The sequence below is a fragment of the Anoplophora glabripennis genome, unplaced genomic scaffold (genome assembly GCF_000390285.2).
Source record: "Anoplophora glabripennis isolate ALB-LARVAE unplaced genomic scaffold, Agla_2.0 scaffold1, whole genome shotgun sequence".
Lineage (NCBI taxonomy): Eukaryota > Metazoa > Arthropoda > Insecta > Coleoptera > Cerambycidae > Anoplophora > Anoplophora glabripennis.
In genome coordinates, this window is record NW_019417028.1 from 4,234,409 (window position 1) to 4,248,413 (window position 14,005).

A 14,005-nucleotide genomic window follows, 5' to 3' on the forward strand; every position below is an offset into this window, starting at 1 on the left:
ACTGATCCTTGAGGAACCCCGTACATGACAATAAAATAAAGACTTGATAAAATTGCCAATACTATAAGTTTCTATTTCTAATCTTTTCAATAAAATTGCACAATAAACAAAATTGTAATTATAGAATTGTACTTCAGGAAACAAATCCTAACTACGCAGCTACTGACCAAGTAGCATTTCACATTTTCCCCCAAGAAAACACTTTCGCTAAACGACTCCTCGCTGGTATGCTCTCCTGATACCCTCGGGAATCTTCTCCCTCCTATTCTACCCTTTCGGAACTTACAAGGACCATGGGTGGAGAGAACTTGCAATCCTGCGTGAGGGGGAAAGGACGATATAGGCAAGCAGCAGATTTGCTGTCAGGATATCCATGTGACAAAAACCTGTGCTTCACATTTAAATGTTCCTTATTTGGAAGTCGGGTAAAAAAGGTTTTTCCCTACGAAAAATTGGAAAAGAGAACGAAAAATTTGGAACTTTGTCTAAATACTAAAACTCCCACGAATTTAATTATATGGTTTACTAAACCTGAAGCTCTTATTTAATAAATGTTTTTTTTTTTTGATTTATTAAAAGTTGGCAAATACTGTGTCAATTTCTGTTACCTATTAGAAATTTCGATTCAAGATAGCATGAAGAAGACCTTATTTAACATAAGTAGGGACCTTACATCAGGTTTTATTAGCTTATTAAATTTTTTCTTTGGCTCTTAACTGAAACAAAAGCTTCCCTGTATTGGACTACCCGAAAGTTCAGAATCAAATAAATATTTAATGATAGTGACCAAGCTGCTGGCCTATTTTCTCCACGTGCCTTAGTATTAAAGGAGAACGTCCTGAACCAGCGCTATTGGGTATACACTTTGTAATGGCTTAAAATATATTAAACGGAAAAGCGCCTGCAAAATATATTATTCTCTTAATGTTTCTTTCTACTTTACTGATGTTACATTGGATTTTACGAGGGTCGTATCGTTTTGCAGCCACTTAATTTATATTTTCGTTATTTCCCCTCTGAAATTCCTCAACCATATTTTAAAAATTAAATGCCTGTGTGTTTATACATACAATGTGGATCCAGGAACCAGGACACCCCTCTAAATTATTTCTATTTCAATTTTAATATTTATTAGGCTTTAACAATGCCTGAAGATGAAAAATACCCTGTATTGTCCTAGGATAAACTAAGCTAGGGTTGAGAATATTATTAATGATTCGATTTGTATATAGTAAAGACATAATTGATACATATTTCATAAATTATTTTATTAAAACACTGGGTTAGTGTAAAAGAACTGCTTAAGAAAAATTGTAATGATTCATTTGTCTAAATTTGTGGTTTGGTGTCTACTGAAGGATAAAGTTTAACAAAATCCAGTCAATACAGACTAACAGGTGCTGTGAATCATTATTAAAAAAAATTGTTAGTTGTGCTTGGACTTCCCGTATTACTATTATTTTTTTTATAATTTTAAAATGTGAAAATTTGTCTCATTGTATCCTGTTTTTCGTTCAAACTTCGTACTGAGTCATTGGAACAAACAAAACTTTTTCGTTTACAATAAATTAAATAAGGACAAACAGACGGATGTATTGAGAGGAATGTGACTTTATTCAGTCGTTTTATATGAAGTAAAACGTTGCGGAAATCAAAATTTAAAACAGGAACGATTTTTCATAACAAAGAGTAACTTTACTTATTTTTAACCAAGTTTCTATTCTTTTAATAACTTAACAAAAGTAAATTTTTAGTTCGTATGCATCCTGCTTTGTGCTCAAATATACAGGCACCAGAAGTAATTAGAATTGAAATATTTGTCTTGCACCACAACACGGGCGAGATTGAGCTAAAAAAATATGTGTTTTTAGAAGTAATTAACCCAAAACGTATATAAACACCTAATATTATGTTATTGCGATAATATAATATGGATAATTATGGGCCGTGGTCGATAGTATGTCAACGATGACATTATTATCCTATAACACCCGTGGTGCATTCAACGCTAAATGTCCTAGTAGTCAGTGGAACAGAATTTAGATAATGTTAATCATCGTAACATTACCATAAATGTGACTGAGCTGGAAATATAATCTAAAATGTTTTAATAAATGTTATATATAAAGCGTTTTAGCAGAACCTCACACTTCGCTCTGCTTCAATAAACACCAATTTGATTTGTCCATTCTTAAAGTTTGGTTCCTATCTAGACTTTCTTTATTAAGACTTAGACCTTGTAAAGTATTTAGAGTTAATAATAATTACACAATGGGATTTATCTACTATTTCCGGTTTTGTGCTTTCAATGAAGGATGAAGTTATCAACAAAAATGATTATAATATAGTTGTCAAAAATATTTTAAACTATAAAATATAGAACGTCCCATTAAAAAAAATTGGGTAACCAGGTATTTTTTTCTGTGTATTTCTTTCCAAGCATTGAAGAATTATTATTTACTTTCATTTCTACTAAGAATTTGATTGATTTTGTGTGTTTGTTTAAAGCTATTTGTTGTCAGTTTGAATTAAATGAATTTGTCTGTGTATGTTCGATATAATCATATTTTTACATAACATAAACTTATTTTACTTTTGTCCATTAACCAAATGACGCACGCTCGGCCTGTTGTAGTATTCTAATTTTATTCCAAGTCCACTCAAAGACGGTTTCTTTTGCTTGCGGTTACTTTGTAAAACGTAAAATGCAAGTCATAGAATAATTACTTAAAAAGGCTAATCGAAGCTAAACTATTGAAAAACGACTGTTTACAATTATGGTATTTTCCAGAAGTGCTCGACATTTTAACTCGTGAAGGACATTAAAAGGGAAGAAACGAGATTTTCCTTTGTACTTTCTTTTTTTGTAACTACAATGAATTGTTAGGAAACTACATTTAACTACTTTGTTTGTTGAGAAACTTAAAACTTGTATATTACAACAATTGTATTGTAAAAAATATTTTAAACATATCTTCTTAAGCTAAATCTTATCCATTAGTGGATTTTACAAACAAGGAACCATTGTTATATGAAGTTACTGATTGTTAAGCAATAACCGGAATTTAATTCTATTATACTTTATTTATTCATTACAAAAAACTAATTCTGTAAATAAGTACTGTTTTGTTGTTCTTAAATTAATGCAAATAAGGCGTTTTCCATATAAAATTAATTATTTATGTGGTTTCGGTCCAGTCAACGCTGATTAAAGCATATAAACAAATAATTATTCATACACTGTGCGAATGCCAAACATCATTGCTTTGCACTTCGAATTAGCCTCCAAACTTAAAAGTTTTACATTCCAACTAGCGTCGAAAGTATTTTATTTCATACACTGACTGTTAAATAAAATAGGACTACTGACATTGATATTGACATTGACACTGAAATTGATGTTGATATTGATATTTACATTGATATTGATAGATATTGATATAGACGTTAACACTGAAGTTGATGTTGATGTTAATGTTGATATTGATATTGATATTGACGTTAATATTGAAGTTGATATTCATATTGATGTTGATGTTGATATTTATATTGACATTAATATCGATATTGATATTGACATTGATATCGCTATTCATATTGATATTAATTTTGATGTTGATATTGATGTTGACGTTGATTTGATGTTGATGTTGATGTTGAATTTGATAGTTGATGGGATTCAAAATTATGTAACAGTCAATGTTCTCTAATAATAATTGATTAATTCTATAGCTTACACTTTCACTTTAATTTAAATATTAATAGCAACTTAAACGAAAAGGAATATTATTTAATCAGTGGAACAAGCCTCATAAACAATAACAGGTTATGTATCTAAAAACTTTGGTTTTAAATTTTTGTCTTAATATTTCTCATAATTGTTTTTACTAATTTTATCAATTTTTTACCCTGCCTTTCCCTCGCAGGCTAGAATATCTATCCACTATACAGGGAAACTCTACCAGATGATAAAAGAGACAATTGGAATGAGGTATTGAAATTAGAAAAAATATTACATTATCTGAAATATATCTGAGGATGTTTGGATGTTTGGATGATTGATGAAACGTCGACAAATTATAAGATTATATAGGATATAATTCATTAAGTTAGTATACAAATCTCTTCACCAGTGGCGGAGGTAATAAGAGTTCTGTGTTCTGCATTTAATTCCGTTTACATATTTCTAAAAAAATATGACTTCCATTTTTTTCGAAAAACGAGGCAGTTTTGGGTTACTATTTTTTAAATTTAAAATAATATTTGAATAAATTGAAAATAATGTCGTAACTAATAATTTCACAAAGAAAATCATTGTATTTTTTCTGTATGAAGTAACTGAAATACAATATAATCATCATAATCCATTGACGCAAGTGTTTTGAAATATATGAGACATAGAAACCCTTAAAAATTTTAATATTGGTACGCCAATGATTTTATTTACAATTTAAAATCGTTTTTCTAACAAAAAGTTCCTTATTCCTGAGTTATTTTCTAACTACGATACTTATTTTAAATTGTAAAAAATAACTCAAAAATATCTCGTTTTTCGAGGAGTAGTAACAGTATTTCTCGGATTTCTTTACCAATTGCCGAATTTTTGTTCTTAATTTTGATTTAAGTATCGAATTCCTAAAGTATTCTGATTTTTAAACATTCTTAAATCAACGTTGACTTTGACCCCCTTGGAAAGGTTATTTAATCGAATTTCGGTAAATCAATTCGAACGCGATAAGTAACGAATTATTTTTATTTTATCAATATCAGCCTATTGAACTGTGACAGTAAATAAATTTCTTTTGGATGCAAATATTATCTGCTTTGACCTCCCCGTTATTAAGTTTTTCGAACTGAAAAATATTTTCAGGAGAAGGTTGCCCTTAAAAAATTTTAACCAAAAGATAAAACAAAATTAGAATGATATTTTACTATAAACGAACGAAATTATTATTATGTTATATTATGTTATACATATCATAGTCTGAAATTAACTGAAAACTAGTGTCAATACTTTTCTCAATTCCTATATTAAAATAATAATCTTTATAAATAAATAAGACTTAATTATATAGTTGGAAGAATTTGTTCACTATAACTGAAATTGCTAGCTTTTAAGGAACATTTATATTAAATTTATAGTAAATTTAGTTTTATATAAATGTACTACATATAATTTAGATTCTAGATACTAGAAATCAGATTTCAAAAATCTGGTATTAACTTTTCTACAAAAACACCAGCGCATTCGCCATAATTGTAAATTCTCCTTCTAATAATTTTTTAAAACTATATATTTTAAATAATAAACGGTTTCTCAGTAATTAAGAAAAAAAACACAAACAGCTTAGATATACAAATACATACAAACATATACAAACGTATACCTATCGACAAATATTAGAAATTCTTCTTATTTACACCCTCTAATTTAAAAAAAAATATTACTTTATGTTATGCACAGTTCTAATTTTATTTATTCTGAACTTGACACTTCACTGGATTATATTAAAGGTAAAATTTGCCGCAGTAAACAAAAACCAATTATTACATAAACAAAAAGGTGTAAATAAACAACAGAAAAAAAAACGTCAAGTAAATCATATTAAAAACAATGGCACAATACGTGCCAACAGGGTCAAAGCATTGCATACAAAATGCAGGCGTTAATTGTATCTAAAAAATGCCGGAGAGATAAAAAGTAGCTGTTGAGAAACTAGACAGAAAACAAACACAATCGAAGTTATGTAATTTCCCAGTACGGGAACACTATATTTAGCAAGCAAAAATAAATATTTTCATTTTAATCGAATCCGCGAAGGAGTAAAGTGTGAACGATTTGGTTATTTTAAAGAGAATCAAAATAATTATTACGTGCATCATAATCATGAAAATATATAGTGAAAAAAATAAATGCAGGAGTGATATACTTCAACAGTACCATACGGAAAAAATATTGTTATTTATCAACTACAATTTGTCACAATTTCAAATAATATTGTGTCAAAGTTTGACACAACTTGTAGCTTTAATTTTCACGATAATGTTTTTTCTGTGTAAAAATAAATCAGAGAAGCAAGTTATTAACATTATTCTTCAATTTAATTATTCAGTTTTAATCAATTTCAGTCAGAACTTGAGCTAAATTCTGCCTAAATTGGCCATCAAATTAAATGTCTCCAAATTGCCAAGCCGATGTAATAAAATTAAACCATCAACCCTTTTAACCCCAATACCTGCAACAGGTTAATTTCGAATCCAAACCGACTTCCTGCATTACACCAGACCAACATCCTTCATCGAGTCTCAGCAATCTCGTCACTCTTGCCAATCCCAACCTTAAAGGTCGAAACACGCATTCCCACCTACCACAGAACACCAACAGAACTATTTTAATCCACAAACTAATGAACCAAAACAAAGCTAGTATAAATACATTAAGCGTGACAATTGCAACTTAGTTCTGTACGAGCCTGCTTAGATAGATTTAATCATGAACACGCTAGGAGTTCTCGTCCTTACATTCGCCACAGCCCTTTGCGACGACGCGCTGATAACGCCCTTGTACAAATACAGGTACGAGACTGAGGATGTCATGCAGACCGCCGAGACGTCGATACCCCTGCACGGATACCACGTGGTTGAAGGTGGATACTACCCCACGGGAATAGGTTATGGGAATCATTTCGGTGGAGGATACGGAGGCGGCTTCGGGGGAGGCAGTGGAGCTGGTTTGGGATATGGAGGCGGGATCGGGCACATAGGTGGAGTTGGCCATGGAGGTTATGTGGGAGGTGGAGCAGGATTTGGAGGTTTTGGAGGAGGGCAGGCCATTGAGAACAGCGCATTCGGTGGAGGCAAGAAAAATATCGAAGACGAGCACTTTGAAAAGGCGTTTGGAAAGAAAGGTGAAGGGTTCAATCATGGAGAGGAAGGCTTCTCCAAGGGAGAAGTCGTCGCGAAGGATGTGAAAGGAGATTCTGGTTATTACAACGAGCAGGAGGGTGGCAAGAAACTGGTTGAGGAAGGGAAGGAGTACCATGGAGGACAGCACTTTGACAAAGAAGGTAAAATTTGATTGATTTAATTTATTTCCAGTATCCAATTTTCCTCAAAGATTTTTTATCGAATGAATCTACAACTAACCTATATTTTGTCATAGGTTATTGTTTTTTTATCATAAAGCACCAGGAAAATTCCAAAAGTCCAAAATGCCTCTTATTCACAGACTAAATAAGCTAAACTACTGAAAAAATACAAAAAAAAATATGGTAAAATGTAAATTTGAATTATTTTGTATGCTACAAGAATGTAACTAAATAGTTTGATCAAATTTTAATAAGAAATTCTTCGTGAAAAAATTTTAAAAAATTCCTATACAGCGTGTTCAAAATTAATGAAAGCAGTAGTTTATTTAGTAATACTCTGTTTCATTAATACATAGAGTGATTGAATAATTATTATGTTTGTAAAATGTTTTGGCATTTGTTAATGATATAAGCAAAATATTATTGTCTCATATTCTCTATTCTGATTTAATACTAGTTCTAAATTAAAATAAAAAAAATGATGGTTTGATCTAGAAGAAGTATTGTTTTAATGGAAAATTTGATTAAACGTAAAACATTATTTAATTCTTCGAAAATGTGTTCCGTTAAAATTTTTAATAATTTCCAAATTATGATAGCTACAAGCAAAATATTTAGCAGTACAAAAGATATAGGTTAGTTAAATACATAATAACCATTACTTTTATACAGGGTGTTTTCTATTGACATTAACTTTTATGTGATATTTCTAATTATTTTCGCCAATTTTGGAAATATCCACTTATTTTATAAACATTGCTGGAAAAGGCTTTAATATATATTACAAAATATAAAAAATACAATCGAACAAAAAATATAGTAGGTAGTAATAAAATGCAAATTTTGTTTATGTTTTAAAATATACAGGATTTATTGAAAATGATTGGGCAAACTTTGATGGAAAACTATTAGTAACAAATTAACAAAAAAGTTCTTTAGAAATGCTTCGATTTTGAGATACAGGGTGATCAAAATAAACGAAAATATACAGTGTACTTTAATAATGTTTTATTGTAACGTGTGATGGTAACAGTTTAAATAATTAGGTGGATTTCACAGGGTCTAACAACACTTGACGAGTGTATAATTCAAGAAACATATAAATCTTAAAAAAAAATTAAATAAATTTGGAACGAATACATTGAAGACGAATTTTTTGAGACAAAACGTCCGAATCTGGTTCGGGCTGAGGCAGTACAGTATTGGGCGTCATGAAGGCTTGCAAAAAATGTTATAAAATTTCCAGGGTCGTATTTAAAAAAATGAAGTTGATGATGGTCTTGGAGAGACGAAACGTTACACATAAAAATTGATTATGCCATTCGATACAGGGCAAAAAGTTGCCATGAGAGTGTTCTTCTTTTTTCAATATCACCTCAAAAAAGGCTGAAATTAAACAAAAACGGATTTCCAAAATTTCGTTTTTTTTCAAATATTTCGAAAACTAATCATGTTAGCTTTGGTTTTTTATTTACATTACAATACAGTCAAATCAGAAATAGTTTAAAAAAAAATTGATATTAAAATTACTACGTCAGTCTCTATTTGCAATATACTTATCTGAAAGATGCCAATAAAATAAAGTTGCTTAACCTTTTTTTTTTGTAACATAAAACAATTGCTTTTTCAATGTAATATCCATTATCTCGAACACGAAGCGTTTTTTTAGCACAAGTTTAGGTTGAGGAACTTTTTCTTTTAATTTGTATCGCAAAATCCACCATTGACCAAGTAAGATAGTTGCACCTTGTATAGATACGCAAAATCATAAATATCTCAGGCAAACACTATAATGTTTTTACATTGTAGTGTCTACTATTATTTATTTTGTAATTTTCATATTTCTTTATGAAATAATTATTGAATGACTTACTTTTTATTAGATTATATCAGATTTATTAGATCTATAGCAAAATTAGGCCTATTATCTCTGTATCGATGCACTACGAATTAAAAAATAACTGCACCGATCATTGCTGATTATATTTGATTGTCTGAATATACTAAACAACAATAATAAGCTAAAAATATTGACCTTGACCTGGCACAACAATCCCAAAAAAGCGCGACTTTGAAAAAAAATCATTTTTCTGAGTGTTAGTTTATGAGATACATTATTATTATTAATATACACAAACCAAGGTTATGATGCAATAAACCATGCATTAAGGATAAAAGTATCCACCACGGCACCAATGTGAGGCATAGACAGCAACTAATAGATCATAACTCCAAGAAGCCAAACCGCAAAATGCTTGTTTTTATTGTTACCAATGCCACTTCAATAAGACACGGCTGGCTTTTTTGCAACCACGCGCCGGCATTGGTTTTTCCAGTGGATTTTAAGATTTGATACAGGACGTCTACGAAAATTGTTTCGCTCTAATTAATTGAACTATTCTACGGGGTGTGACCGAAGTATCCGGTCGTGTGTTCATGCAAGATATGGGGACGGTAAATCTGCTTTAATTAACTGAGTTCATTTTTAATAGAAGTTTAGACACAAAACATCCAAAATTAACTAAAGGAAAGTGAACAAATGAATAAACGGCTTGCAATAACAACAATTTTCAAAGATATGAGTTTCTGAGATTTAATTTTATAGATGGGATTGTTTGTTTAAAAAACGTAAACAAATAAGGTGGGTTATACATTTTTTTTCACCCATACTGTTTTCCCGTAATTAATGACACATTTTTTTTTATGCAAACTTTAATAACAAGATAAGCAAAAATAAATTAATGTTTTATAAATGATACTTACTGTTTTTTTGTACTGTAGGTAGTATAATTTGTTTACATTTTTTATTATCATAAATACACACACCAAAATAGTCATTCATAATAATAGTTCTATAAATATATTTCTTATATGCATTGAATAATACAATATATTATATTTAATTTAAATATATGAAAAAATAATAAATTTTTATTGGAAAAATTTTTCTGTATTACTTCTCATTTAGAAGTTATAAATAATGTCGTCCTAGGGTCTCAAATAAAACAGACAAATTTCTCTAATAAAAGTTTATTAGAAAAAAGAGAGCTTTTTAAAAGGGAAAAAAATTGGGTTTGTTTCTGGAAAAAATATAATTATAATTTATAAATTACACTCAATTACACAATTATACACAATTAAATGACACTCAAATTTTATTTAAATTTTTTGTATCCTCACGGTAGGCCCATACTATCGAATTTGAGACACCCTATATATTATATAGGGTGTCTCAAATTCTCTGTTATTATTCTAGATGCAAAAAATCTTCAAATACTGGATATCAAAAAAATAACAAAAGTATTGTTTTCAAAGAAACACCCCTTACATTCAAATTCACCGTAAATTCTACGGTGGCATTATTCGATTTGAATCTCAATACGGTGTTGGGATATTTAGAAAATTCATTAAAATTTTCATAACACAAATGCTGCAAATGTGCGAAATGTTCAATGCTTGTGTTTTCTATTGGCATGTCTAATTCTACAAATTACATATTGGATATATTTTCTTCAATTTTCCGAATACGACACAGTGTATTTAGTTTTGTATAAATTTCTATTTTCTCTAGCTTTTGTTTTTAATTATAAAAACTAATTGAAAAAACATTTTCATCCACAACTAAAAACATTTTTCTAATTATTTGTAAGCGGTAGATTAATCCAGTTATTTAAACTATTGTAAACACGAAATTTTCCATCTGAATAACAAATAATTCTAAGAGCTCAAAAGTTAAACATATCTACACATCGTTGATTGTTACATTGAATTTTGGAAACTTCTGGAAACTCGACATCTCGAATGGAATGAACAGAAACAAGGTTATTATAATGAAAAAGGGATTGAGCAACACTAAACTTCGCTTTAACTTTCAGATTAAAAACAATAAATTTATTAGTTACATTCAGATGAAATTTTCTTCGGTTTGTAAACAAGGTCAAAATGTTTTATTTTCCATTATCTCACTTCCGGATAGAAAGAATAATAATAGGTTCTCCAGGATGAATTATGGTAATTGCAATTGTTTTTTTAAGAGAAAGTTACGCGTCTGTTTCAAGGGCAATGTCAACAAAACCTTTTCGATTAGCCGCATTTAGTCCTTGCCTTGTTTGTTTTTACTTTTCTTTTATGTACAGTCTAATTAGGCTAAAGGATCATGGCACTAATTCAAGAAGGCTTAAAAGGCCGAGGATGGGGGTTAATTTTTTTAGAATAAAATTTCTTAGTCCAAATCATCTTTCTCATTTTTTCATATTAGATTGATATTTTAGTAAATATCCGTCACAAAACTTAGGTTAGGTTCATTCTGCAGTATGAAACTAAATAATTTTCTTGACGCATGACTTGGCAACGTTCCAATTAGTTGATACGCTTGCCCTTTTGACAGTTCTATGCATCATTTGGAGAATTCTAACTTCATTACTTCCTTACTTAATAAATATTTAAATTATCTCTTTCATCATACGTCAATTACTTATTTGCTGAAAAATGATTCCAGGTCAGAACGAGGCCCAGCAAACCGCGAAACAGGGCCACAAGAAGGGCCACAAGATCAAGGGCTTCAAGAACTTCCACCACAAGGACGAATCCGGCAAGACCGAGGAGTTCTACGACGAGGAACACGACGAAGGTGGCAACTACGCCTTCAAGGGTGAAGCGGGTAGTTTCGGTGAAAAAGCGGCTTCAGCCTTTAAAGGAGAAGCCCAGGAAGGCAAGTATAAGTCCGGAGAAGCCAAGAAGGAAGGTTTCTACGAGAACAAATACCTGAACGACAACGCCAAAGGCAACGAAGGTAAATACGGAGAAAATAAGTACGGGGAGAACGCTCAGTTGTACGCCTTGAAGAAGGGCGCTGACGAGCAGAGCCTTTTGGGTCACCAAGAGTCCAGCAAGTTCTACAAACACCATCCCTTCGTTGTGCCTTTTCGCAATTACTAGAGAGATAAGATAGAATGAGATAACGGAACTGGAAGCAGTGTTAGTGTTGACGACGGACTGGATATTTATTTTTTTTATGTTTAGCGAGTTGTTACCACGAGTATTATTTAAATCCTAGGAAAGGAAGCGTTTAAATAAATGATCAGTTGCTTGAGTTATCTTGGCAGTGATAGTGATATTGAATTACTCTTAATTGTACTTTTTTTTTTTTAAAAATAAAGAAAAATGAATTTCGAATATATCTACTTCTTTAGTTTATAAGTAATCGTATATACAGAGTGCCCACTTACAACTATAAGCAGATTTATAATTTTTTTTTAGTTTTTGTCTGAATTAGTACAATTTGTTTCAAGAAATGAAAAGCTTCATTAAATTCAATGGAATTTAATCTATGAACAAACCTTTCCTTTTCAAATACAAGGCATTTTTTATTGAAAAATCATATTAACAAAAGTCCGAAACATCCAGCAGGCCTATATTCAAATTTTAAAGTCGGTAAAAATAATTGTAGAGACAAGTAATAGTTTTCCTGAAGATATTTTACTTTGCGAAATGGAAAAAAGTAGTTTCAATCTAATTCAGTGTTATTGAACTTCATTACAATTAGATCTTCATTACAATTAGATCTACGGACTGTAATATTTACTAGTCTTCAGAAATTCTTTTCTAATTACGTGCGTTTGTAAAATTAAATTGATAACACCTTTGAAAAGATGGAAATAGGTAGGTAGTAGGATGTATTGCAACGCCTTTACTAATCTCATAATTTTTTTTTTGTGTCCAGAATGCTGTTTTATCACGATCCAGAAATTTTAACCCGTATAAACCGTAACGAAAAAATTGTAGATTAAAATAAAGAAGAAATAAAGTGTGTTGAGTATAAACCACCTGTGACCTTTTTTATTCAGAATAAAACATTTCTAAAAATAGAAATAAAGCACTTTAAGCAGTTGGTATAATTTCGTTGAAAAATGTTTGAAATCGTTGCAACAGATGGCGCCACAGTTAACACTTTATTATTCATTAACGTCTATACTGTCTACAAATGCAACAATATAACACAAGAAAATATTTCCCAATGTTCCTAAAACAACCGCGGAACTAATCCCCTGTTATTAACCTTGAATTCGTGTAGACGATATTCAAATTGACTTAAAATAATGAATGGCGACGTAAGTATCACAGCTTGTCCAGAAGAGCACCACTACTTAAAATTTTTTTAATAGCATCAGAAATAGTGTAGAAATAAAAAGAACACAAACCTAGCTAAATCGCATTTACCATTATTTTGACTGTTTTAAGAGAGTTACTTCGATTAAAACATCAAGGTACCTAGTGATTGGTGGTATAAAAAATAATTTGTTACACATTTCCTTTTGCTTTAATTTTTTGTTTCAATAAAATCTCTTCCTATATATTGTTAAATTGAAATAGCTTTTTATGTAGGTGCTGAAAAGTGATTGTACTTGAATATAGCATTCATTTCCATATTATTTTTTTCACAATCACAATCTTCATTGAATCATATTACTTTGATACATTCGCAATTTTGTCAACCAGAATCACTATAACTTTAAATAATAAATAATATTTTACACTATCCTCTGATATGATATTACAATTGGTATAACTCCGATATACAGGGTGGTTCAGGATTAAGTCGACAAACTTAATGGTTTCAGGGGAGACAAAAAGGCTTATTTGACTCGCATATACTCGAGACTAAGACCAATTTTAATAGGTACTATATTTTTTAGGTTTTATGAGGAACGTCTTCCTAAAGTTTATCAACAGTATCCAAAAGCACCCTTCCGAAAAATCAATTTTGCCATGAAACTATAAGAGTTAGGAAAAAAGTGAATGTACACTTTTTGTCAATAACAAACTGTTCTATCTAAAAACAGCATCATTTTTTATTTTCAGTAGGGCCGTATTAATTTTTTTTATAATTTAATGAGTTTGAGTCTCTATAACTCCGC

The 14,005-nt window shown here is 30.4% G+C and overlaps 1 protein-coding gene across 1 annotated transcript; it reads left to right on the forward strand.

Annotated features, from left to right (window-relative positions):
• The first annotated feature begins 6,482 nt into the window (after window positions 1-6,482).
• LOC108910168 (glycine-rich cell wall structural protein 1.0-like) lies at window positions 6,483-12,105 on the forward strand. Its single transcript, XM_018714737.1, has 2 exons — window positions 6,483-7,067; window positions 11,587-12,105. Exons 1-2 carry the CDS (start codon window positions 6,494-6,496, stop codon window positions 12,024-12,026), a joined length of 1,014 nt encoding a protein of 337 aa, XP_018570253.1. The 5' UTR covers window positions 6,483-6,493; the 3' UTR covers window positions 12,027-12,105.
• Window positions 12,106-14,005: the final 1,900 nt, after the last annotated feature.